Source organism: Neopsephotus bourkii, unplaced genomic scaffold (assembly GCF_033783945.1).
Source record: "Neopsephotus bourkii isolate Nb327-2 ecotype Australia unplaced genomic scaffold, CSIRO-AGI_Nbou_v1 NB_994, whole genome shotgun sequence".
In the NCBI taxonomy this organism is placed as follows: domain Eukaryota; kingdom Metazoa; phylum Chordata; class Aves; order Psittaciformes; family Psittacidae; genus Neopsephotus; species Neopsephotus bourkii.
Window position 1 is genome coordinate 2,244,664 of NW_026901486.1, and position 22,796 is coordinate 2,267,459.

Here is a 22,796-nt window from a genome sequence, read left to right on the forward strand (position 1 = left end):
CCCGCCTGGCTGGCCTGTCTTTCCTGAAAAGGACATAGCCCTCCATGACTATATTCCAGTCATGTGAGCTGTCCCACCACGTCTCTGTAATTGCCACCAGGTCATAATCTCCCGACTTAACACAGGTTTCTAGCTCCTCCTGCTTATTTCCCATGCTGCACGCATTGGCGTACAGACATTTCAGGGAGCAAGCTGAGCACACCGATTTCACCCTAGGATTACTGGAGGCCTCCCAGTCTTCATCAATTCCGGAGCGCTGTCCCACTGAGGCAAGCCCAGCTACAACCCCATCCCCCTTCAAATCTAGTTTAAAGCTCTCCAAATGAGCCCTGCTAATTCGTGCCCCAGCATCCTTTTGCCTCTGTGCGATAAACCTTTCCCACATGCCAATGTCCAGACTGGTGCCCTATAAAACCAGCCGTTATCAAAGAATCCAAAGCCCTGCCTGCAGCACCAGCCTCGAAGCCAATCGTTTATGGACTGAATTTTCCCATTCAGTCCCACATCATCAATAGAAGATGGAAGGAGCGAAGAGAACTAACTCATGTACATTACTTCCAACACATGCCTTAACTGTAGGTTCAAATGGAAATACCTTTCAAACATGTGACAAAATTTCCCATGGAATAGATATTTTAGATGTCTCCCTTCTTTAGGATGCTTCAAGCAGGCACCTGCAAGGGGTTGATCTTTCCCACTGGTTAATCAGCACTTTCAGAGCTGGGCGGTCTGCAGAACATTTCTAATTGAGCCCCCAAACCCAAAAGCAAGTCTAATGATATAAGGAAAGCAAGGGCCTGGAAAACATAGGGTGAAGATACTTTTAACTTAACCTAGGTCTAAGATAGAGAACAATGATAACAGAATTTAGTAGTCTTACTAACAAGAGTGCATTATTTCTTTCCATCCTTCTAATGAGTGAATTATTTCTTACCATCCTTCTAATTATCAGTTAGTTTGGAGACAGTGCCTCCCGAACATCTGCCAGCTTAGGATACTCCTTGTCTGCCCATCCTGTTCTACTTGCAATAAATTTTGTGTGAAGGTCACATTGTCCTAAATCTTTGCCAGCTATCAGAAACTTACAGATATGGCTGGTTTCGGCTGGTTTTGTGATTATTGGGGCCTCCAACTGTGCCAAAGGTGAAAAGTGCACCGTGAGGAAGACTGCTTACTTCATCTTGAAGACCCCTGGCCACAACCATCGGAGGGCAGTGAGCAAGCACCAAAAGGGAGGAGACTTACGATAATGAGTACCTAAACTAATTGTAATATCCCTGCTGCTCTCTCGGGAACCTAATGAATATGCATGTTTGTGTGTAATAAATACCTGCTTGCTTAACCTCTCGGTGTGCAAGTTAGGAGGAGTGATCCCTCTCACACCCGGCGCTGCAATAAACATACCTGCTTTATAACTCTCTCTGAGTTGTAGAGTCTGATTCCGTGCTTCACCCTCCATCTCCTCAGCTCCTCACATGTCCACCAGCTCCTCAGCGCCTCACGTGCCCTCCATCTCCTCTGCTCCTCATGTGCCCTCCATCTCCTCATGTGTCCACCATCTCCTCAGCTCCTCATGTGCCCTCCATCTCCTCATTGCCCCATGTGCCCTCCATCTCCTCATTGCCCCATGTGCCCACCATCTCCTCAGCTCCCCATGTGGCCACCATCTCCTCAGCTCCTCACGTGCCCTCCATCTCCTCAGTGCCTCATGTGCCCTCCATCTCCTTAGCTCCCCATGTGGCCACCATCTCCTCACCACCTCATGTGCCCTCCATCTCCTCAGCTCCTTATATGTCCACCATCTCCTCAGCTCATGTGCCCTCCATCTCCTCATTGCCCCATGTGCCCACCATCTCCTCAGCGCTTCATGTGCCCATCTCCTCATGTGCCCTCCATCTCCTCAGTGCCTCATGTGCCCTCCATCTCCTCAGTGACTCATGTGCCCTCCATCTCCTTAGCTCCCCATGTGGCCACCATCTCCTCACCACCTCATGTGCCCTCCATCTCCTCATTGCCCCATGTGCCCACCATTTCCTCAGCTCCTCATGTGCCCTCCATCTCCTCATTGCCCCATGTGCATTCCAGTGCCTTAGCACCTCATGTGCCTGCTATCTTCCCAGTGCCTTATGTGCCCACCAGTGCCTCAGCACCCAACCCAGCATGCAGCCCTGGTCCCTCCAGGCCGAGTCCTGGCCTCGTTCACTGCCTGTTTGAACGATTCCTTGGGAACACTGTCAGTAGGTTCACAAGCACAAGGCACTGCACCCCTCCCCGTGCTCCCCTACGGACAACAAGGGGTTAACACTCTCCCCCCTCGCCAAGCGGCGTGCGGCTCCTTTAAGGACTTCCCCGCCTTCCCCTGTTTGCGCTTCCGGTTGCGCCGACGTCCTAGCGTCAGCTGCGGCCGAGGCGGGGCGGTGGTGGGGGCTGCGGGAGGGGGGCTTGGAGCGTGCCACCGGCCGCGGGGGGAGCAGTCCCCGAGGGGCGGGGCTTCTCCTGCGGGGCGGGCAATGGCGTCGTGGGGAACCGGCCGGGATAGGCAGGCTGCGGGCTCCCGGTGCCTCTGTGGTATTCGCCGGGCCTGAGGGGCTCTGTGGGGCGGTTGTCAGCAAGCTAGACGTCTCCCTGCCGGCAGAGATGGATCTGCGCCTCGCTGAGCTGGTGGAGGAGCTGACTACCTCGGGGGAGCCGCGGCTGGAGCCGGGCAAGATGAAGGAGCTGAAGAAGATCTGCAAGTACGGCCGCCCGGTGCGGTGGGGTGGGGTGAGGTGGGAGCCGGGTCTCCGTGCCTCTGCAGGGAGCGACGCTTCTACCCGGCTGCACAGCCGCGGAGGCCCTCGAGGGCCGCCCTGGGGCCTGCTGTTCGAGATGGGGACAGATTGCTGCCAGCACAGAAGCTGCTGCTCGTTAAAAAATTAAGCTAAATTGTTTAAAAGTTATGTCTTTATGTGCTAAACCTCTATATAGATAACTCCACTTTTTTCCCCACCCGTTTTTCGTCTCTCAGGTCTTCAGATGAACATATCAGCCATGCCTATCACCTGCTGCTGACACGGCTCCGTGAGGACCATGCCGAGATTCGCTTCTCGGCATTCCAGATCGTGCAGGAGCTGTTCTCCAGATCCCATCAGTTCCGGACTCTAATTATTTCCAAATTCCAAGATTTCTTGGAGCTCACAGTGGGGATAGACCATGAGCAGCCTCTTCCCCCACCCAAAGAGGTGGCACAGAAGTTGAGGAAAGAAACCATTAAGTCAGTGCAAGAATGGCATGAAAAATATGGGGAGGCCTACAAGAAGCTTGCTCTGGGATACCACTTCTTAAAGCAGAATAAGAAGGTACTCTGCATTTTTATTTCTGAGTGTGTTTTAGGTGGTGATTGTTAGGAGGTGTTTAAAGCGAGGAAACCAATAAATAAAGAAAAAAATTTGAAAGTAACATTGTTTTTAGGAGATAGCCTGTTGAGAGTGGTCTTTGAAAAACAAACCTCAGTTTTGTCATCTTGCAGTACCGTCAAGTTTTAAAACCCCCAAGCTTGTGCTTGGAGCAGAGCTTAACTAGGCTTTCCTCCGAGTGCAAGAAGTATTGCTCACCAGCAGGCTTTCATCCACTGATTCCTCCCAGAAGCCCCCAAGTTGAGCCCTTTTTAAAATGGAAATAATGGTGGTACCTTAAACTGGGGATAACCAGCTGTTAAGTCTTTCTGTGTCAGTTTAAACTAGCCTGATTTTTGTACAGTTCTAGTGTCCTTTCACTGTACAACACACTAAGGGTAGGTGCTGTACCCCCTCAGCTGCTGTGTTACTGTGGTGTACAACAGCTTTATTAATGGGAAATTTCTTGTATGTTAATACTTTCAGATGTCATTTCTAGGCTTCTGGTTATTGTGTTTTAATTATTGTTCTTGTATGTATCTTTTCTGAGGTGAGGTTATGATAATATCAGGCTTTCAGTAAACAGTGATTCTCTTTCTCATCAGAAAGACAAATGTTCAGTGTTCTGAACAGGAGATCAAAAAACCCTGGCGGTACATGATGTATTTCTATTCTAGTTCTATATTAAGTGAATAGTCTTCCTTACATCTATTATTTCATAGAATCAGAGAATGGTTTGGTTTGGAGGGGACCTTACTAGTTCTAACCCCCGTGCCATAGGTGTTTATTATACTGTGTTTTTCTTCTATACAATTTTTGATATCTGCTCATAAAAGGGTGATTTGAATTCCCCTTTATTGCCTTGTTTAACAAAGAAAGAAAACTACATGAAAGTGACAAGGGGAAATGGGAGACTGAGGTGATGGAGCATTAACACATAATACAGTTTTACCAAATTGAACATGTAAGTGTGCAACAATCCTGCTGAAGTTTGGCATGTCTGTGCTCCTGTGGTTAAAGGCTGCTCCCCAGTTACATATGAGTTGTCGCTCTGTGTATTTGTGATACAAAGTTGTCCAGCAAGGTTCAGTGTATTCTTTTTTAGAGCAGCTGAATTTGAGTACTTTAGGAAACATTGATACCAACAGAAACAGTCTTACATAGTTTAACTCTTGTACTTGGATAGCTGAGATATGCTGACGTAACTGGCCTTTTGCCAGCTTAATACTTGGAAGTGCAAGAAACAGCCAAAAGGTTTGAGGGGACATTTGTACTTTCTAGTGGTAAAGTACTTCTGCTGTTCTGTATTGCAGGACTGGCACAGTAGTATAGGGCACCTTGAGAGGAGTGTTAGCTGTGTGTGTGGTTTTTTGTTTTAGTTTGGGTTTTTATTATCACCAAAATCACCTTATATGTAGTTGGTCAGCAGATGACAACTGCTGCTGCTTTAGGGTGTAAACCTGGAGGGCTACCCACTGATTTAATTTTAGTAGGTGTCAAGTAGGTAACTATACAAATGTTTGACTTCAAGAGCAAGTTGCACATCAGGGCAGCTGAATCATATTATAGCATCTTTGCATCTGAAGAGTGCATGGATGGGGTTATGGAGTAGGCTGGAATTCCAGAGTGAAGAGAATTTTTAACAGGTCAATACATAAATATTACTCATATATGCCAGTATTTTTGCTCAAGTTGCCATAGGTATCTGGGCTCACTACTTGCACCCTTTAAATCAAGAGCAATTGCATCTCATCACATCCAGTTCCATAATTATAGACCTGTGGTAAAAGGTTTCATACAGCCTGCACTGATAGAAAGGCAGAGCAACTCTGATGTCGATCTGTACCACCTTAATGGTGTTAGATGTTTTCTGACCAAGTTAGTGAGTTAGTGCTGACACCAGATAGAAAGTGACTCGGTGTGCACATCTGTAACTCGGGCCCTGAGTTATTCTGAACTTGGGAGGCTTCTGTAAGAGACTGCTGTGTCCTGTGCTGGACAACTCAAAGCTTCTTGTGTGCAGTGAACTTTGTTGTTTGTGGATACCTTGTATGTGAGGTATGTTCTGATTATCAGTGTCAAACCATGACAGTTTTGCAGGTGTTGTAAGAAGGACAAGTGCCAAAGTATGAAACAGTGCAATGGAGCAGCATGTGGCTGGTCCTTTTGGGACAGAGAGGGGGAAAGAGTGGGCAGGTGGTTCTGCTGTAGGTATTCTGGTACCTTCCTTCTGCCCACCCATTTTCCACTAAAAATGAGCTTGGTGAGTCTGCCTCTTTTCCTAAACTGATAGGGGCTCTCCATGCCAGTTTCTGTGAAAACTGAAGTATCCTTTTGCTCTTAGAGGCTTTTATAGACAAAACATTTGTCTTTAAATTGGTTGCATAAATGCTGTTTGTAAAAACTTTAAGACTTATTGCACACTGTAGGGTTTATTCAGCAGTAGAAACACTTATATAGGAAAACACTCAGATTTATGTTCATATTTTAGCCATAAGAAATGGAAGTGAATGATAACCTTTCCCTCAATCCCACAATACAACAGATGTAATTGTAAATTCAAAATTTGATCTTTTTTAATGAATCTGAACATGTTCTCTTCTATTTTCCTTGTTTACAAAGTTCTTCAGTAAGTGATATGTCTACTTGTGTTTACATATTTTCCTAAGCTTCCCTTATTAATAGTGGACCTACTGTAATGTTTTCATGTAATTTGAATACTCACCCTGTGTAGTCCCTTCCTGCCTGTTGTCTTCTAACTCTGTGTCTCCCAAAGCCTAGTTTATTCCTGCATTTTAGTTGTGGAAATCTAAGCATTTTGGTTTTCTGCCTTATGATTCCTTTCTGAAAGTCATTGATTCTCAGCAGTCCCTTATTAGTAGAAGTAAAAACTCTGTTCAGAATTACTGTAGATATTGATTCTAGGAGGAGAAGAGATAAAAGGAAGTGCTTCTGAGCTGCTGGCTGATTGCTGGTGTTAGAGGATTTTTCACCCCAGATAAGGATCTTGGGAAATGGATTTTCTATATATTTCTTGTGAGGAATGTTACACTTTGTTCATTTCCTCCTTAGGTGGATTTTGAAGATGTGCATGCCAGAACCATCGCTGAAAGGAGGAGGGAAGAGGAGAAGCAAAAACGACTGGATAATGTTTACAAAGAAAAAGCCAAAAGGGCTGAGAAAGAAATGGAAGGTGACTTGCTTTGGTTCTTTTAGTGATTGCTTTGGGGGTTTTGTTTGTTTTTAAAGCAATCCTTTTTAAGATTATATAAAACAGATTCAAAAAGGATAGCTATCCAAATGATAGCTGAGCACTAAGGACAGGAATGCTACATTTGTTAGTCTCTCACCTAAAAGTTACCAGGGGAAACAAGTGACAATCCTGTGAGCTCAGGCAGTATGAAGAGATTTAAAAACAAAAAAGTTAGCAAGTAAAGGTCTGATCTGTAATATGGAAAAGTATGAATGCATAACCTCAAGCAAGCATATCATGAGACTTTTTGGAACTAATGGCTTAGCTTGTGTCATTAAGTGGGCACAGATTTCTCAACAATGAAGTCCTCATGTTCCAGAGGCATAGGCAGTAGGCTGCACAAGAATCCTGAATGCAGTGTAGGATATCCATGAGAAGTATCATACCACTGCTAAAAAATGTGTCTAACTGAGGGCTGTATCTCAAGTGATATGTACTTAGCAAACATATTTCTGTAATATGAAAGAAGAACAGAGATAGTAAGTATATTATGGTGCAGTTACAAAGGGTTATTTAATTAAATTACTCTGGTATATGTAATGCATCCAATTGTGTCTGCATTTATTCTGCATGCTGGAAATGTTTTCATGTATGAGGGTGGAATTTTAAGGAGATTTAACTTTCTTAAAGTCACTTACGTTGGCAGCATCAAGCAATAGCATATATTCACAGCTAAAACTATATGCAGCTCTAACGTTCATGGCTGTAGAATGATACTCACTAACATCACTAAGAATATCCCCACTGAACCTTGTTCTCCTTCAAATTCTATGAAGCACTTGTGTTGTATTCTCATTGTGAGATTTTAGAGGGTAGAGAAAGGAGAAACACTGATCCTAAATTCCTTGCTGAGGATGTTCTAAGTTTCCTGCTTAAGGAAAGTATTGTCATTTTTATAAGAACAATTTCTGAGCAAAGAGAGACCTGTATGGCTGAATTATCCCTGATTACTGGATAAATGGATTACCCCTTTGGCAGTTATATTTGGCAGTTATATTTGTTCTGTAGATCTGTGTCTGCTTTAGAGTTATTATTGGCATTTTAGAGTATTTAATTATATTCTAAAACGTTTGTGTCTTGATAGAAATGTCCCAAGAGATTGCTGACACAGTGACAGAGATGGAAAACTGTTTCCGGCTTCTCCTGCCAGACCCTTTTGAGTTCGCTGTGCATGACACGGAACTGGAACCCAACAAACAAATGTCTGCTAATGAGGACAGACCTGCATCCCCCTGGTCTTCCCAGGTGGAAGTGAACCAGTCCTACCTTGAATGCATGGATGATGAGCAGCCGTGCTGCAGCAAGGACATTCTTCCTCAGTGTGTTAGAACTGACATAGAGTTAGATGAGAAACAGGAAAAGCTGGAACAAAAAGACTTGGGTGAAGGCACATGCTCAGAAGCTCAATCTGGTGTCCTTACTCTCGATGATGATGACGATTATGAGACCTTTGTTAGGAACCATGGGCTTATTTCACACAAGTATACTCTAGACATTGAAATCTCCACAGGTACCTGGAAATATCTTTCACTTTTAGCTGGAGGCAGCTTAGGTCTGAAGTGCTTTGCAGTTGTGAGGTTTTTAAATGTTGGGGTTCCTAGACACTGTTTTGATTTGGAATTTCTTGACAGCACTTTGATTTCCTTTGGAGTTCTTTCCTATTTCTGGCTCATCTGGTAACCATTCTTAGGTTTGGGTGTCCTTATATGCGATTAACAGATTTGATTAATAACCATCTGAGACTGAACTTTTGTATTAGTTGTAACCACATGTCAGCACTTCATAGTACCTATAAGTTTCCTGTGTTAAAAAGTTTTCTGTATGTAATTTTCTTTCTCATACACTTCACCACTCACTTCTTTCTTTCTATAGCTGGGGTATAAGCTGCTGATTCAAAAATCTTACAATTGAGTGTTTCTTAAATTTTGCTTTTCCCGTGCTGTTGGGAACTTGCAAGAATCAGTAAGTATTTTTGCTAAGAAGTTTTAAGCATTATATTATACATTTTTTTAACATAACTTTGCTAATGTGAGTTCCCTCTTAAAACATGAGGCTGGTTGTGTTTTGACAGTCAAAGTGAAGTCTCTTAAAAATACTGTCCTAACAGAATTCCATGTGCTAACAACTGGTAAGGCATGAACCTACCTGTGTGCTTGCAGACAACAGATTGGAAATGTATCCATAAGACTTGTGAATGGCTAACTGGTAAAAAGAACCATTTTTACTGGGATGGTGGCATACTTTGGCTTCTTTGACAATTAAGTCCCTATTGGGCTTATTTCTGCATATTCAATATCAAATAAGGCCCAGTTTACCTGAACTTAAGACAAGCTGTAATGTCAGTAGTAAGATTGCACTTGTCTGTGGTTTATTTGGTGATTCCTTCGTAATGATGACTTAACAACTCTGTCATCACTGAACTGAAAGCTTTTAATCTTTTTCTCTGATGTTTTTTGAATGTGTGGATAATTGCAGAATAATTAATACTGAACAGAGAAACATTCTGATGTTTGTAACTTCCCTGAAGTGATGAAGTAGTTTGGGAAGGTTCATGTCTACTTCTTTCACTTACTTCCTCTAGCTCCTGGAGTAAAAATACTATAAATATTGTGCACTAAGTCTTTTTTCCCCTGTTTTGAGCAGATATAAAAGTGCATGAGAATGAAGATAATACTGCTATACTAAACAATGTCACGGATGCTCACAGACTTCTCAGAAATAAGTTCTGGCCTTCTGTGCAGTCCTGGATTCAGGTGGGATAGAGACCATTTTTTTTATTGTTTGTTATAAAAAGATGGAAAAGCAAAGACCAGGATACAATAAGTCTTGAGAGTGAGCAAAAAGGAAATGAAGGTTAGAGAAACACTGGTGGATTTCTGTTTCAGTAAGGGTGGACGAAAGACTACAGGAGCTACATAACTTGTTTCATGGCTCTCAGCATTAGGTGTGCTACCTACAGTCATACTGTTTTGTAAAGATATAGTAAAATGGGGGTTCTTCACATAGGACTAAAGTAAATCACGGCTTGTTTTTGTCAGACATGTCTATCAGAAAAACAGTATGTCTTTTCTGTCAGTTGATACTACTGCTCAGGAGCCTTGTGCATGGAATTTGGCCTATAAAAGGACACTCTCAGGAGTTGTTTTTACCAGCTGTTGGGTCTTTGTCATTAGTAGTTGCTATTAGGTTTTATAGTCTAGATGGAGAAGAAGTGACTTCATTAAGAATGTTGACTTTTTGCTTTGCAGTTATTTACCAAAGCAGGAATAAATGATGATCGGCTAAGATGTGCCATTGATCTCAAGAATAAAATGGAGACTGCTATGAAGAAATACAAGGAAATGAACATTTCCTTTAAAGCAAGAAAAAGAAAAGTGGTGAGTTTCTAAAAACTTTTTCTAGAGGGGACCATTGGTAATGCTTAGCTTGTGTAGAAAAAACTCACTTTCTCTTAAGCATTAAGCTGGACTTCTTAACACAAGTTCTGTTGAAATGTACACTAATTCACCTGGTTGTAGCTTCACTCACAGAAGTTGCACTAAACACCTGTAGAGTGTGCAAAGCCATGTAAGGCAGCACTTTTGTTGTTCAGAATAGAGAAATGGTTCAGTTTATTTACTCCTAGTTTCTTTGTGTGTAGCACTGTTACACATGGGTAACAGCCCTCAGCTTCCTTTGCGTGTATCTGTCCGTAAACACTGTATCATTCATGGTCTTTTACAACTTGCCAAGCTATGCTAGAATCTCACAATTCAGGAAAGCAGTGTCTGCCTCTACTTTGAAACATTTCCTTTCTCTAGTGAGTGTGAAATGTGATTGAAGATACCTTAAGAGAATTAGTTATGTAAAGCTTGAAAGTGTCAAAATATTTCAGAAGATTAGTTACCTATGATAGTTTTTTGTGAAGTTGGTAGAACTTGTGAATAAACAGAAGCTGAAAGATCAAATAATTCAAACAGATCCAAAAAGGAGCCTGTGGCTTGTTGATGTAGCTAAAAGCAGAGCTGCGTAACACTCATTTCTGTTGGCTGCAATCAAACATAATTACTGTATAGCTTGACATAAGTGTTTAGGGCCAGGGTCCAGAGCAAAGTCTGGTTTATGACTGGATTATAACATTTGATCTGGACATTAAACCTTGGTCTGAACTGTGGTAGCCTTGTTTAGCTGTGACTGAGTGTTGTAGACTTTGCTTTCATTGTACAAATGAAGCTTTTATCAAGATTAATCTGGTTCGTCATCTTAATACCTACTGACATACCAGAGCAGTCAAAAATGCCAACTGTGAATGAAAAGTACTGAAAGGCTGTCTTGTCAGAGGGTTTTTTTTCTCCAGTGAAATATGTGTGCTACCTTTATGCAACCAGCTATGAAGGAATCCAGACATCTGCTGTCATTCCTGCCATTTGCTTGACAGGACTTCATTTGCTGCACTTCTGCATGGAATATTGGTTGCTATATTTCTTGCAAGATATAAAGGACATTCAAGCCTGGATTTTTGTGTGTGCGTGTGTGTGTGTGAGTGTTTAAAGTGGTATTGTAACCACTTCTGGAGATTGATCAATGCTATCTATATGAGGTTTGAAAGCTAATAAATTCTGTGTTTAGAAGGAAAAAAAAAAAAAAAGGAAAATACACAACAGAGCTCACAAATACACTCAAAATGAAGCAGTGCAGATTGAGGTATTAACTTAAGCATGGAAAACAATATATAATTATTCCTAGGGTTTTTCTCCAGTGAGAAAATACCCAAATTTAGTGTGAGTGCTGGGTTACTTTAAATTTATAACCTGCACACAGAGAGTTTTTTACTGTAGAAGGAAACTGTATTAATTATATTTTAGTCATGTGTCAAATGACTTTGTTAAAACCACAGTAAAATGAGTCTGATAGAACAATATAAACAGTGTGTCTTAGTGATTATTAAATCTCCATCTGTCAACTATCTATGTGTCAGCATATGAAAGACTACACACAGCTCCTCTTGAGTTAGGCATTGCTGTTTGTGTTATTGCTTCTCTCTGTACATCCTTGTGTCATTGAAGCTAAAGTTGCCATGCCAAAGTTTTACTATCCTCTCTTGTCTTTAAATCCAAAGGAAGTACTTAGTCTGTCCTTCAAAGCAGTGGCTCAAAGCCACCCTGTCCAGACAGAGCTCAGTGCATTACAGTGGTGTTATTAGCACATGGAGTCAGTGAGTGCTGTACCTGCTCACATGTAGAAATGAGCACACCTAGAAATGAAAGGGATCATTTAGCAAGCAGAGAGAATGTAGATAAAGTGCTGAGTGTAGGTGGTCCCATGTGGATTGTCTGATTTGTAGTTGGTCTGTGACATCTTTACATCTGGATAAGATAGCAATTTTCCTAGCAACTAGTGGCTGCAGTCTTGAGATACCTGTATTGTTAGTTGGAGAACATAAAGGTGAATTGTTTGTGTACTTGCTCATTTCCAGTGTAATTATGATTCTGCACCACAGGTAAGCCTTTCCTTCTGGGAGAAAGTGGCTTTATCAGCAAGTGCAAAACAGAATGATAGGGACTTGGAAACTTGGCTGGGGGCTTGGGCTTACCCAGTCTCCTCTGATTTTCTGGTTTTCCTTTGTGCTTCTCTAGTCTCTCACCTGTTCTACTCTCCGCTTTCTCCCTGTTCTGTCCAGGGATGGGGGGGAGTAAAGGCTTTGCCCATCCTCAAATTGAGATTGAGAAAGTTGATAAAGGGAAGAGTTTAGTAGCAGACAGTGAAACTGGAGATTTATTACTATAAACTGTACTATACCTCTCAATCCTGCAGAGATTTAAATTGCCACTTAAAAGAGGAAAGGTCCTGGAGTCCCTTACCACATGCCATCAGTACCCTTGTGTAGGAACTTCTCTTATACCAAGTCTCTTGAAAGAAATTACAGGATTTTACACAATGAAACACTTGGACTGAGTGGTTATAGTGATGTGAGGTATAACTACCTCTTGCTTTTCTCCTCTGATAGTGAAGATCTCAAACCATCAGAAAGCCTTAATTGTAAAGATACCATCATTTTTATGGAATACCTAAACCTTGCTAATGCAAGTAGGCCACGGTGCTATTCTGCACTTGCCTCTCTGGAGCTGTGGGAGGAGAGGGAAAACAACAACAAAGATTACGATTTGACTGTCTGGAAACAAATCCCTTGTGGCAGATCTTGTAAATGTTAATTCAGCCCAGCTGCCCAGACTATGCCTTCCTCCTTCCCATTGCTTTGCCCGCAGATCAGAAGTCTTCAAGACATTTCTTCCTGAGCTGTTAGGGTGTTTTGATCAAAGGCAAATAAGTTTTTGTGTGCTTACACAAGTTACATTCACTGCAAGTAAATAGTTGTTTGGGTTGCAAATCAGGTGTTGGTTTCTGATAGGAAATGTATTTCAGGAGTGTAAAGAGGATTTTCAACATCATTTCATTTTTTTCTGTGAATCTGAGTTTTAGCTGAATCTAGGGCAAGAAGGCAGAAGCTGTATGAAGGCTTTTATTTCATGGTACCTGGCTCAGACACAGCCCTTTCTCTGAAAAGAACCAGGATAATTTCAGTGCCCAGTAGAGGGAGTGCACACTGCATGCTCGACAGTTTTTCTCTACACCTGCTTTATACAAAACCAGCGATCGTCTCAATCTGTGTTTCCAGGTGGAACTCACTGCAACAGCAATACACCAGAGGCACTTCGAGTTAATCCTTCACTCTGTTTAGGTGAATTATTACAGAAGTAGAATTTTAATTACTGGCTGAGATTGGCGTTTAAATGGAAATTCCTCTTTCCAGAGGTTTAATTCTTTTTTTAGAATAACTTACTTATGGCTAAAATGTTCCTTAAAAATATTTTTTGCTGCTGAGAAATAGTTTAATTTAGTAATACCTTCCTGCTTGTCTTAAAATGCTAGCTTTTTTTCTTATTTAGTGTCTGATTTGCAGCTTATTTAAAACTGCAAGATCCTTTGTATCTAAAGTTGTGAGAGGGCAAGTGTGTGCTGTATTTTCAGTCATGCACACTACCTTTCATTTACATCATTTCCATACAAGTTTATCCGTTAGGATAGTACATGAAGTCCTCACATTAATGGAAATGTAGTTCATAAGCCATGTTGTGTACACTGAGAGTATGTTTATCTCTTCTGTCTTACCTTTGTGAAGCTAAGTGAAAGATTTACCAATTGGGCTGGCTAAGAATTGGACAGATAGAAGCTACTGGGCAGTATGTTGTGCGAAATATCCCACTCATCTCTCAGCAATGATCATTTAACAGGCCTATTACATCTTGAGTTTTTAATTTAAAGATATATAAATAGCCAGTGATGTATAGCTTTTCTTTAATTGGCTTCATTAATTTTTGTTTCACCTTTCCTTATCTTCTGTCAGATCTAAGCATGCACTTGGATCTTGGTTTATGCATGTAGTTAATTTTATCCTGTGAAACATCTAAGTGAATTCAATAATGCCATTAATAATTAGACTTGGATAAAGCTGTCCTTTTGATCCTGATATGATCCTAAACCTTATTGCACTATAAGTCTGATTTTCCTGAATAACGTCAGAAAATAGTTACAAATTCTATTTGCAAGTGACATGTTTGCTGGTTATAATTCAATCTTAAAATATTTTAATGCATAAAAGGATTAAAATTTGAATATGTAATAAACTAAGCCAAGAATTCTGCTGTTTCTTTAGCTGCAAGACTATTGCTGATTATTTTTTTCTGTATCTTCAATTGCACCATAACATTTTATCAGTGTGAATGAGTTACTTCTACCTAATCGTTTTGTAGCTCTTTTTCAAGTCTGTCTTTTAGTTAAGTCAGTGTCTGCTTTAAAAAAGTCACACATAAATTTTAGATCAAAAGCAAGGGCTGTATTGTTTTCCCTTTCTGCTTCTTTCTGTAGCCATAGAATATCTGGTCCAGCTGACTGCTTTCTGTAGCAGCTTCTTGTGCTCTCATCTTCCTTTTTTCCCTCTTCCTTTTAGAGAAGTTATTTCTGGGGGATAAGTAATTGTCCGTAATGATCCCTCCCCATGCCTGAACCCGCATCTGCTAAAACATAACTCAGACCAAGGGGCAAGAGAGACACCTTTGTAAAAGAAGTCATTTCCTAAGGTGATGCTTTTAAGCAGCACACGCAAAACCAGTCATTCTTAATGAAGTTGCTCTTTGAAAACCATAAGCGCTTAGTATTAAGATTTGAACTTGATTGTTAGTGTGCATTACACCTAAAGATGTCTTTTATCAGACTATGCATTGTTAGCATGTAATGTGAATGTTTGTATGGTCAAAGTAACAGCCAGGACAACATTTTAACTATTTCTGTTTTTGTCTAGCTAACATTTATCAAAAAGCCAGGTCAGTCTTAACTGTAAAAATGAACACAAAATATTAAAGAAGTCATACAGATGCTTATGCTTCCTCTTCCCTCCTCCCCCATTTTAACTATCATCTGATGATTATTTCTATCTGTAAAATGTTTCTTCCCTTATCACTTTTCAGCTGAAAGAGCTTTCAGGTTTTTTAAGTCTTATTAGAATGTAGGATTGCTATAAACCAACACACTAAAATTAACCCTCAAAGTGGTACTCTTAAAAAGAGTCTCATCAGGTAAGTGTGGTGGGCTTGGGCTGGGTTTTTCTCCTGGAGCTGAACGTGGCTGTGGTATATTTTATGCCTCTCACTCGCCATGCAGCCTGCTACTGTTACAGAGTTATTAAAAATATCTTGTTATGCAGATCTAGCCATGAATTCTTAAAGTTGTCACTGTGACGACCTCTGATCCCTATCTGATTCGCAGGTCGCACAATGTAATTTGGAGCTCTTCTAATAGAGTGTAAAATAAAGTAGGATGTCTCTATCATCAAGTTAACCCTTATGCTAAGTATTTAAGTTTTTCAGGCCCAAGGGTCATCTCCCTTGATTCATCTATGAATACTGAGCAGTGTGTACTCTCCAAGTAGTAGATATAAATTTGCTTCCTGCTTTTTATCCCTCCTACCTTACAAGGGGAAACAGTATATGGAAGTGAATTGAATGTATTTGTGAGGTTTATAAAGGCACACTGCTAAATATGGAATTATAAAAATAGAAAAGGAAGACATTTTTCTTGGAACACAGACTAACACATTCAAATTTAATTAGTGCAGTAAATATTAAAGTTAATATATTCACCTATAAAGGTAGCTTTAAGCCTAAAATCCACAATCAGGAATATAGGTAAGGTTATGTGTGTCTTGCATCATATATTTTGTTGATTTGTCTGTAATAAATCAGGTTTACTTAATTAAGATGCATATTTATCTGTTTAAAATGCAGCATCTGAAATAGTTTTCAACCAGTGTGCAGTTCAGGTTCATTCATAAATGTGATCATTGGAGCAAGCTGCAATGTAGTTCCTGATTTTACTGTTTATGTGTGTGCAGACTATATCATGAGAGAGGGGCACATGCGTTGGTGGTGTGTACAGAATTGTAGTAGCATGAGTTTGATCTGGTCTAAGTGACAGGAGGTAATCCACCAAGTACAGTACATCTTTTAGCATGAATGAATGGGAGTCTTGTTGTAACACAGTTTAGATAAAAATCGCATTTCCTACATTTTTTTAAAGAAAATTACTAGAAATGAGAATGTCCCCTTTCCCCCAGCTCTAACATGTAGCTTTTATTATGTATAGGCCTCTGAATCACAAAAATTAAATCATTTAGAATCACTCATTGCCTGCAATATTTCAAGAGGTCATAGGAATACTGTTATCCTTTCGTAGATGACTTGGACTAGCCAGAAACCACTGGAAAACCTAAAGGCTTCTCTGTGGAGGAGTTAAGAAAGAGGTATTTTTGGTTGACCTTTGAATTACTGACCATAGAAAAACACCTTTATGGTCCAGAAATGGGTATAGCCAGTTCTGGATCTCACTACAGCTGTATGCAATGGCTTTAAAGAATGGGAATGCTGTGTAGAGGAAAACAGGCCAGGAAGAATGGAGGGGTAGTTCAGGTATAGTGCTGTTTAGGGTAGTACTTTTAACCTGGACAGTGACTGTACAGCAGCTGCTTGTTTCTTCAGTGACAAAAATAAGGGGTTTCCTACTGCTTTTGGGAAAGTAAAACATTTCAGGAACTCTGCTATGAGTACATTCCTGTCGGAGCATGGACTCTAAATATGATTTCATGTCACCTGGCTTGCAGATTTGATGGGTTCATCACACCTCACTCTTTGAACCTGCAAACATTTATGTCAAGATGAATGAAAAACTGAGTGAGCACTTTCACAGAGTTTCCTTGCTCCTGGATCGTCTGTGAATTAAGAAGAAAACAAGTTTGGTTTTTAAGGCCCAGTTCTGTGTGCAACACTATTTTATGCTTGCCTTTTCCTTTGTTAAACTTATTTAATCCATTCTACAATTCCTGAAACATTAGAAATCAAATTCTGCCAGGTATTTCTTAGTGTGTTATGTAGCTATTAAAACTATTTCTTAGCAGGTGGGTGTTCTTGCATGGGTGGCTGTTGTACTGCTTGTGGGAGCTGAACAGGGAAGCAGCTTAACATTCTGGTAGTGACCATCTTTGGCTTAAAGATGATGTAAACATGAGCAGCAATCCAAAGGGACAGTCCTGTCAGTTCCTCCCTCTTGATTCCCAGTGCCTCCTGTTGCAGCAGGGACCTGAACTAACTTAAACCTAATCCAGAGGTTTTTGTAGCAGCATTATGTGCCCAGTGAGACTGTCCCTTTCAGTAACTGAATAAACTTGGGTAATGCAGATCTAATTATGAAGGTCAGTCTTTACTCAGAGTAAATTTACTTAATCAGACTCAGACTGATGGAGTGATACATGCTCAGGTCCTCTAACAGTGTGAGTTATAAAGAAGAAATGATAGGAAGAAATGATACCAGATACTATAAAATATATTACTGTTTACTGTGTAACAAGATGTAGTGCCTGGAATATGTGCAGTAACTATGAGGAAGTATATTTAAGGGACTAACACTTCAGTTAGTTTTGATAAAACAAATTAAATATAGGTATCAAATACAGGTGGCCAGCAGAAATTTGTAGCAATATTTTGGGGTTTTATGTTGGAACTTTATTCGCTTTAATAATGAAAGGTAGCAGACTTCTGGCTTAGTGCTCAGGCACGTGGACAGGAAAGGTGGTGTTAGACTTTGGAGACCTTTGGTAGTTTAAATAAAACTGTTGTATCTCCCCTGAATGAGGTATTTATTTTATGAAGAAAAATTCAGCTGTGCAAGAGAACTTCATCTGTTGGTTTTGGTGGATGGTGGGAGCCCAGGTAGCAAGGTATGAAAATACATCTGAGGGTATATCTTGAATGGTTATTGCTAAACAAGTACTAAACTTGGCTTGCAGTATCTTCCTGAGATGAGTTTTGTTAAATGCACCAGTTTTCCAGACTACCTTTTGTTTGCTGTACTTTAAAACTGTAAATGTACATGCAAGTCCATTTGGTATATTGGACATACTAATTTCTTGTGAACAATATTCATGAAGTTCTAAAGGTGTTTTAACTGTCTTGCACCTTAAGACCAGCTGGTCTCTTTGGGTGATCATTTTGCTGCTTTTTATTAAAATCCCTCCTAACCCTATCTGGGACCTGGAGCCTGCTGGGGTCCAGAAATGCAGCAGGTAGTAACACAGAGTGATACAGATTTTGTGCAATGCTCCCCATCACTATTGACCTCCCAGTGTATGTATCCAAGTTGTGTTGATCACTGGGTAGGGTGGCAAGGGCTTTGGCACATGTCTTGAGTAAGCTTCATACTTGCACCTCCAGGACTCCAGCAATACTCACGGACTCTGGCCAATGTGCATTGCTTTAAGGGGAAGCTGGTCCATTAGGTAGTTTCTATTGCTAAAGCAATTTGGAGCAAGGCTCACTGGTTCTCCAGCATTACCCTTAGGCTAAGTGTTTGGCTGGAACCCTTTAAGCATTTTTCCTAACTTGTGGAAATTATGAAAGTGTGAAATATGCATTCCTAAATAAAAGTCAGCCTGGCCAAGTAGCTGATGTGCTGTTGGGCAACTACAAATAGAATGAAGAGTGATACTTTTACTGGTTAACATAAAATGTGATTTGCCTGGACCACATATCTAATTTGCAGTCATTGAGGTTTGAATTTATGCTCAAATCACAGAGCAAAGGGGAGGGGGTCTATATGGGAGGTCCCTATAAATACAGCTCTTTTAGTAGTTTGTTTTCCTTGTGTTGCACACAGGAAAACTCAAGCATGGATCTGAAATCTGCCAAAATGCCAACACTTATTTCCACATCATCCTAATATAAAAGGATGGAAAAGGAGGAACTTGTGAAAGCCCTTAACATGTAAGATACACTGTTTGACTATTCTGTTTTTATTACTGGTGCTGAAGAAATTCTTTTTACCCAGTCACTATTTGCTTACATAGAATATCCCCAGATTTCCTTTCAGATGACTGAAGTATGTTTTGTGTTACAGGCAAATAAAAAATGTATTTGCTTAAGGTTGCCCCTTTAACTAGATTCCACAGCAATAAATATTCTGGTTCCCTAACCAAAATCTTCTGCCTCTCGAAAATATTTAGTTGGCTTTGAGTAGATGCACATGAGATATTGGCATGGTGGAATAATTTGCAAGATCTTCCAGGGAGGGTATTAGCATATAAATAGCAGATGCAATGACGACCATCACAGCTGAGTACATTTAATTTTTAGTTTATAAGATAGAATGGGTTTTTAAATGCATAGCCATCAAGCCTGCGGAAAGACAAATGAAGTTTAGAGTTCACTTGTCTGAGAATGCCTTACATCATTTTCTTTTTTTTTTTTTTTTTCTTCTAAAAGAAAAAAAAAGGGAACAGACACACATAAAACTGCACAAAAGTGATTTCTTGGCTGAAAAGTAATTGAGATTGCAACCAAGTTAATTATACCACGCAGAATTTATTTGCTGGTCCCAGCTGTAGTTTGTGAGTGGTGTTTTAGTAAGTAGATAGGACTTCTTCTTATGCTGTCTTTTCCCTTCCTCTTTTTTCCAAAATCACTAGTAAATGCTGTTTCTCTAGTCCTATAAACTGATTACACCCTGTATTTCAGTCATTGTGTTGTTTTCTTTGGAGACTCAGGTTTTGAAATCCTGTTAGCACAATGTTGCACTCAGTTCATATAAAACTGGAAAGAGAACGAAAGGGGTTTCTTTACGTCTTTTCATGTGTTTTTGGTGGAGGGTATTTTGCGTTTATTACTGGTTGGGATGGATGAGCAAGGCATTTAACTGGAGCTGTGGCTGCACTGAGCTATGCTAATAGCTGGAGGCTCTTGGAGTGTTGACTCTAAAGTAAAGCTATGATTGCATTCCTATTGGCATCCTATGTTTGTTTTCAATATTTTTAATAAAGTTATAGAATGGCTTGGGTTGGAAGGGAGCTTAAAGCTCATCCAGTTCCAACCCCCTGCCATGGGTAGGGACACCTTCCACTAGAGCAGGTTGCTCCAAGGTGGAAAGTGGTAAGGAAACATCTGTGTTTTTAGTGAGTTAGGGTACAAATGGTTTGATTACATTTGTCCAGCTGGAAAAGTCAGCACTATTGTGAGTTTTTAATGAAAATCAGGATAATTGAGATGTTCTAACTCTGATTACAATGAAAATAATGCATGTATATTTTCTGTCCTTTTATTTTAAGTTATATTCTCGTATACAAATAAGTTTAGCCCAAGAATCTGGAAACTGTGTAGCTAAATCCTGTTTCCTCTCACAGTGAGATATCTAGTTAGGGAAAATACCACATTAAAACAAACAGAAGAACCAACAAACAAAAAAACCAACACATAGTTTTGCAAACACATGATTCATTTAGATAAATAATTGCCAGCATTATAGAGCAGATTAACACTGAGCAGAAAACTTCCCATCTCCCTGGAACTTAAGGATCAGTGATAGTAAAAGAAGTAGCTTCTGGTGTCTGGAATTTGATGTCCCTTCATGTGGGCCATCCTCTAGTGACAGAGAGGAGGTGGTTCACCCTCTGTCTCTGGTAAGGCTGCCAAACTATGTTAGTGATTTCCCTCATATCACCTGATAATTAGAATGGATTTGAGAATGGGACCTGTTGTTTTTGTTCCCTGTTCTTCAACAGGTGATTGACTACTTATCTTAGAGGTGTTTAATTCCCTATAATAGAAGAAAAGCTTTATATTGTGGTATTTATCACTTGAGGGGTACCTAGCCCCTCATTCCTAAAGGATTATCATTTACTAAGTTTGTTGCTCAAAATGTTGTCTTAAATCTTTAATTTAATTGTGATTGGTGAATTTTTAATTGTTTTAATTGACTGAAAAGGTTTAAGTACAGTAGAAACATAGATAGTGGGTGGCTGAGCTCTCACACTGCCTCTGTAGAGCTTGCTTTGGGGCTTCCTTCATGTTTGAAAAGTGGACTTGGAAGAAAAAAGACATTTTTCTAACTAATAATGTTAATGTATGAGCTCTCCTCTCTGTAGAAAGGGAATGGAACAAAACAGCATAAATGGGTGGTTCTGATGAAGTACCACTGGAAGGAAGCAAACTGAGATACAACTACCCCCAACTACTGTGCAACTTCTTGAATTTCCACCAGTGGTGACTTGAATATTTTAAAGTAAAAAGATGAGTGTTGTCTTGTTAAAGATTACATGAAAAGAAAGACTTCATGTCTGCTTGGAGGGAAAAGGGGGCTTCATTCCCAATAGTTAGCTAAGCAGTTAATTTTTTCTACAGGAAATCTAGATTTACTGGAAGAGCCCAGGGAAATTCAAGGGTGTGAACAATCCGCATAATATTTTATGAAAATGACCCCCATATTTAAAATCTGGCATTATATGTTATGCATTGTAGCACCAAGTCCACATCTACCTTTTAGAAAATTAAAACACATAAATTCTGTTTAGTGTTTGATATGTGCTGCACTAGCTGAAAGCCATAATGCCCCTAAAACCTTGGGTTGCTTTTCACCTTTCATAAATTCCTGGGTAGATTCTATACAAAAAATAATTTTCAGCTCCGTGGCTCATTGTTATTCCAACTTGATGGATTGTCGTCATTTACTCAGTGAGGAAGTTAAGTGCTCCTGTCATTTCCGAAGAGTATAATTGGGACGTTTCACAGGTCAGTGGTAGTGACAGGTTTCCCTTTTGATTAGTGTTAGACTGATAACAAAAATTACAGTTTCCTATGATTAATGTTTTCTATAGTACTTGAATGCACAGTCCATGGATTGTACCTAAACAAAGTGAATTTGCATCTGATTATGCTTTTTCTCCCTCAGGCTTTTCACGTGCTTTCAAGTTTTAGACCACGCAGGTAATACAGCAGAGTTGCTTCTAAGGCAGTTTTCAAGTTGAGGATTAGCGAAGCCTGCTGAATTTTTGTGTATTAATGCAGAGAGCTACGTGCCCCAAGTGACATGTGAACAGATCAGGAGCAATTGCAATTAAAGGTAGAACCCTTCTGAACTCTTTCTAGTGCTCTCAGCTATGTCATGCACATGACTACTTGCACCCACTGATATTTTAGGTATAATCTGTTCATTTAAGTTAAATGATCAGTTTGAGTTGAGTTTTCTTATTCTTAGTAGTTTATTTTTCAGATCCTTAAACCTGTTGCTGTTCATTTGTTTACAGACTTCTCAATAAAGACAATAAAAATCCACCAAATTTACTTTCCCTGTTTTATAATGTGAAAGTCAGCTTTTACATTATGGCACAAAGTTGTAAGACTTCATCGTGGACTGTAGCGACAGGACAAGTGGTACTGGGGTTGAACTAAAACAGAGGAAGCTCAGGTTAGATATAAGGAAGAAGTTCTTTATTGTGAGGGTGGTGAGGCACTGGCACAGGGTGCCTGAAAAAGTGGTGAATGCTCCATCCCTGGCAGTGTTCAAGGTTGGACAGAGCCTTGGGTGATACCGTCTAGTGTGAGTCCCCCCTGCTCATGGCAGGGGGTTGGAACTGGATGATCTTAAGGTCCTTTCCAACCCAAACCATTCTGTGATTTTAAGATCGCCTGTGACAAGTTTTAGCTTGGTGAAATAATTTTAAATTGTTAAATGTGAAATGGAACCTGAGAATGGATAATATGACGTTGCACTGCTTGTAGCTGGATAAGTAGTAGTGGATATTATTTCTGAATTTA

The 22,796-nt window shown here is 40.2% G+C and overlaps 1 protein-coding gene across 1 annotated transcript in view; it reads left to right on the plus strand.

The window, feature by feature from the left end:
- The first annotated feature begins 2,538 nt into the window (after positions 1-2,538).
- Positions 2,539-22,796, plus strand: part of UVSSA (UV stimulated scaffold protein A) — a 54,490-nt gene continuing 34,232 nt past the window's right edge. The window contains exons 1-6 of the mRNA XM_061359778.1: positions 2,539-2,735; positions 3,008-3,338; positions 6,447-6,567; positions 7,712-8,137; positions 9,271-9,380; positions 9,876-10,004. Coding sequence (XP_061215762.1) covers positions 2,638-2,735; positions 3,008-3,338; positions 6,447-6,567; positions 7,712-8,137; positions 9,271-9,380; positions 9,876-10,004 — 1,215 coding nt within the window. The 5' untranslated portion in view covers positions 2,539-2,637. The remainder of the gene's footprint in view (positions 2,736-3,007; positions 3,339-6,446; positions 6,568-7,711; positions 8,138-9,270; positions 9,381-9,875; positions 10,005-22,796) is intronic.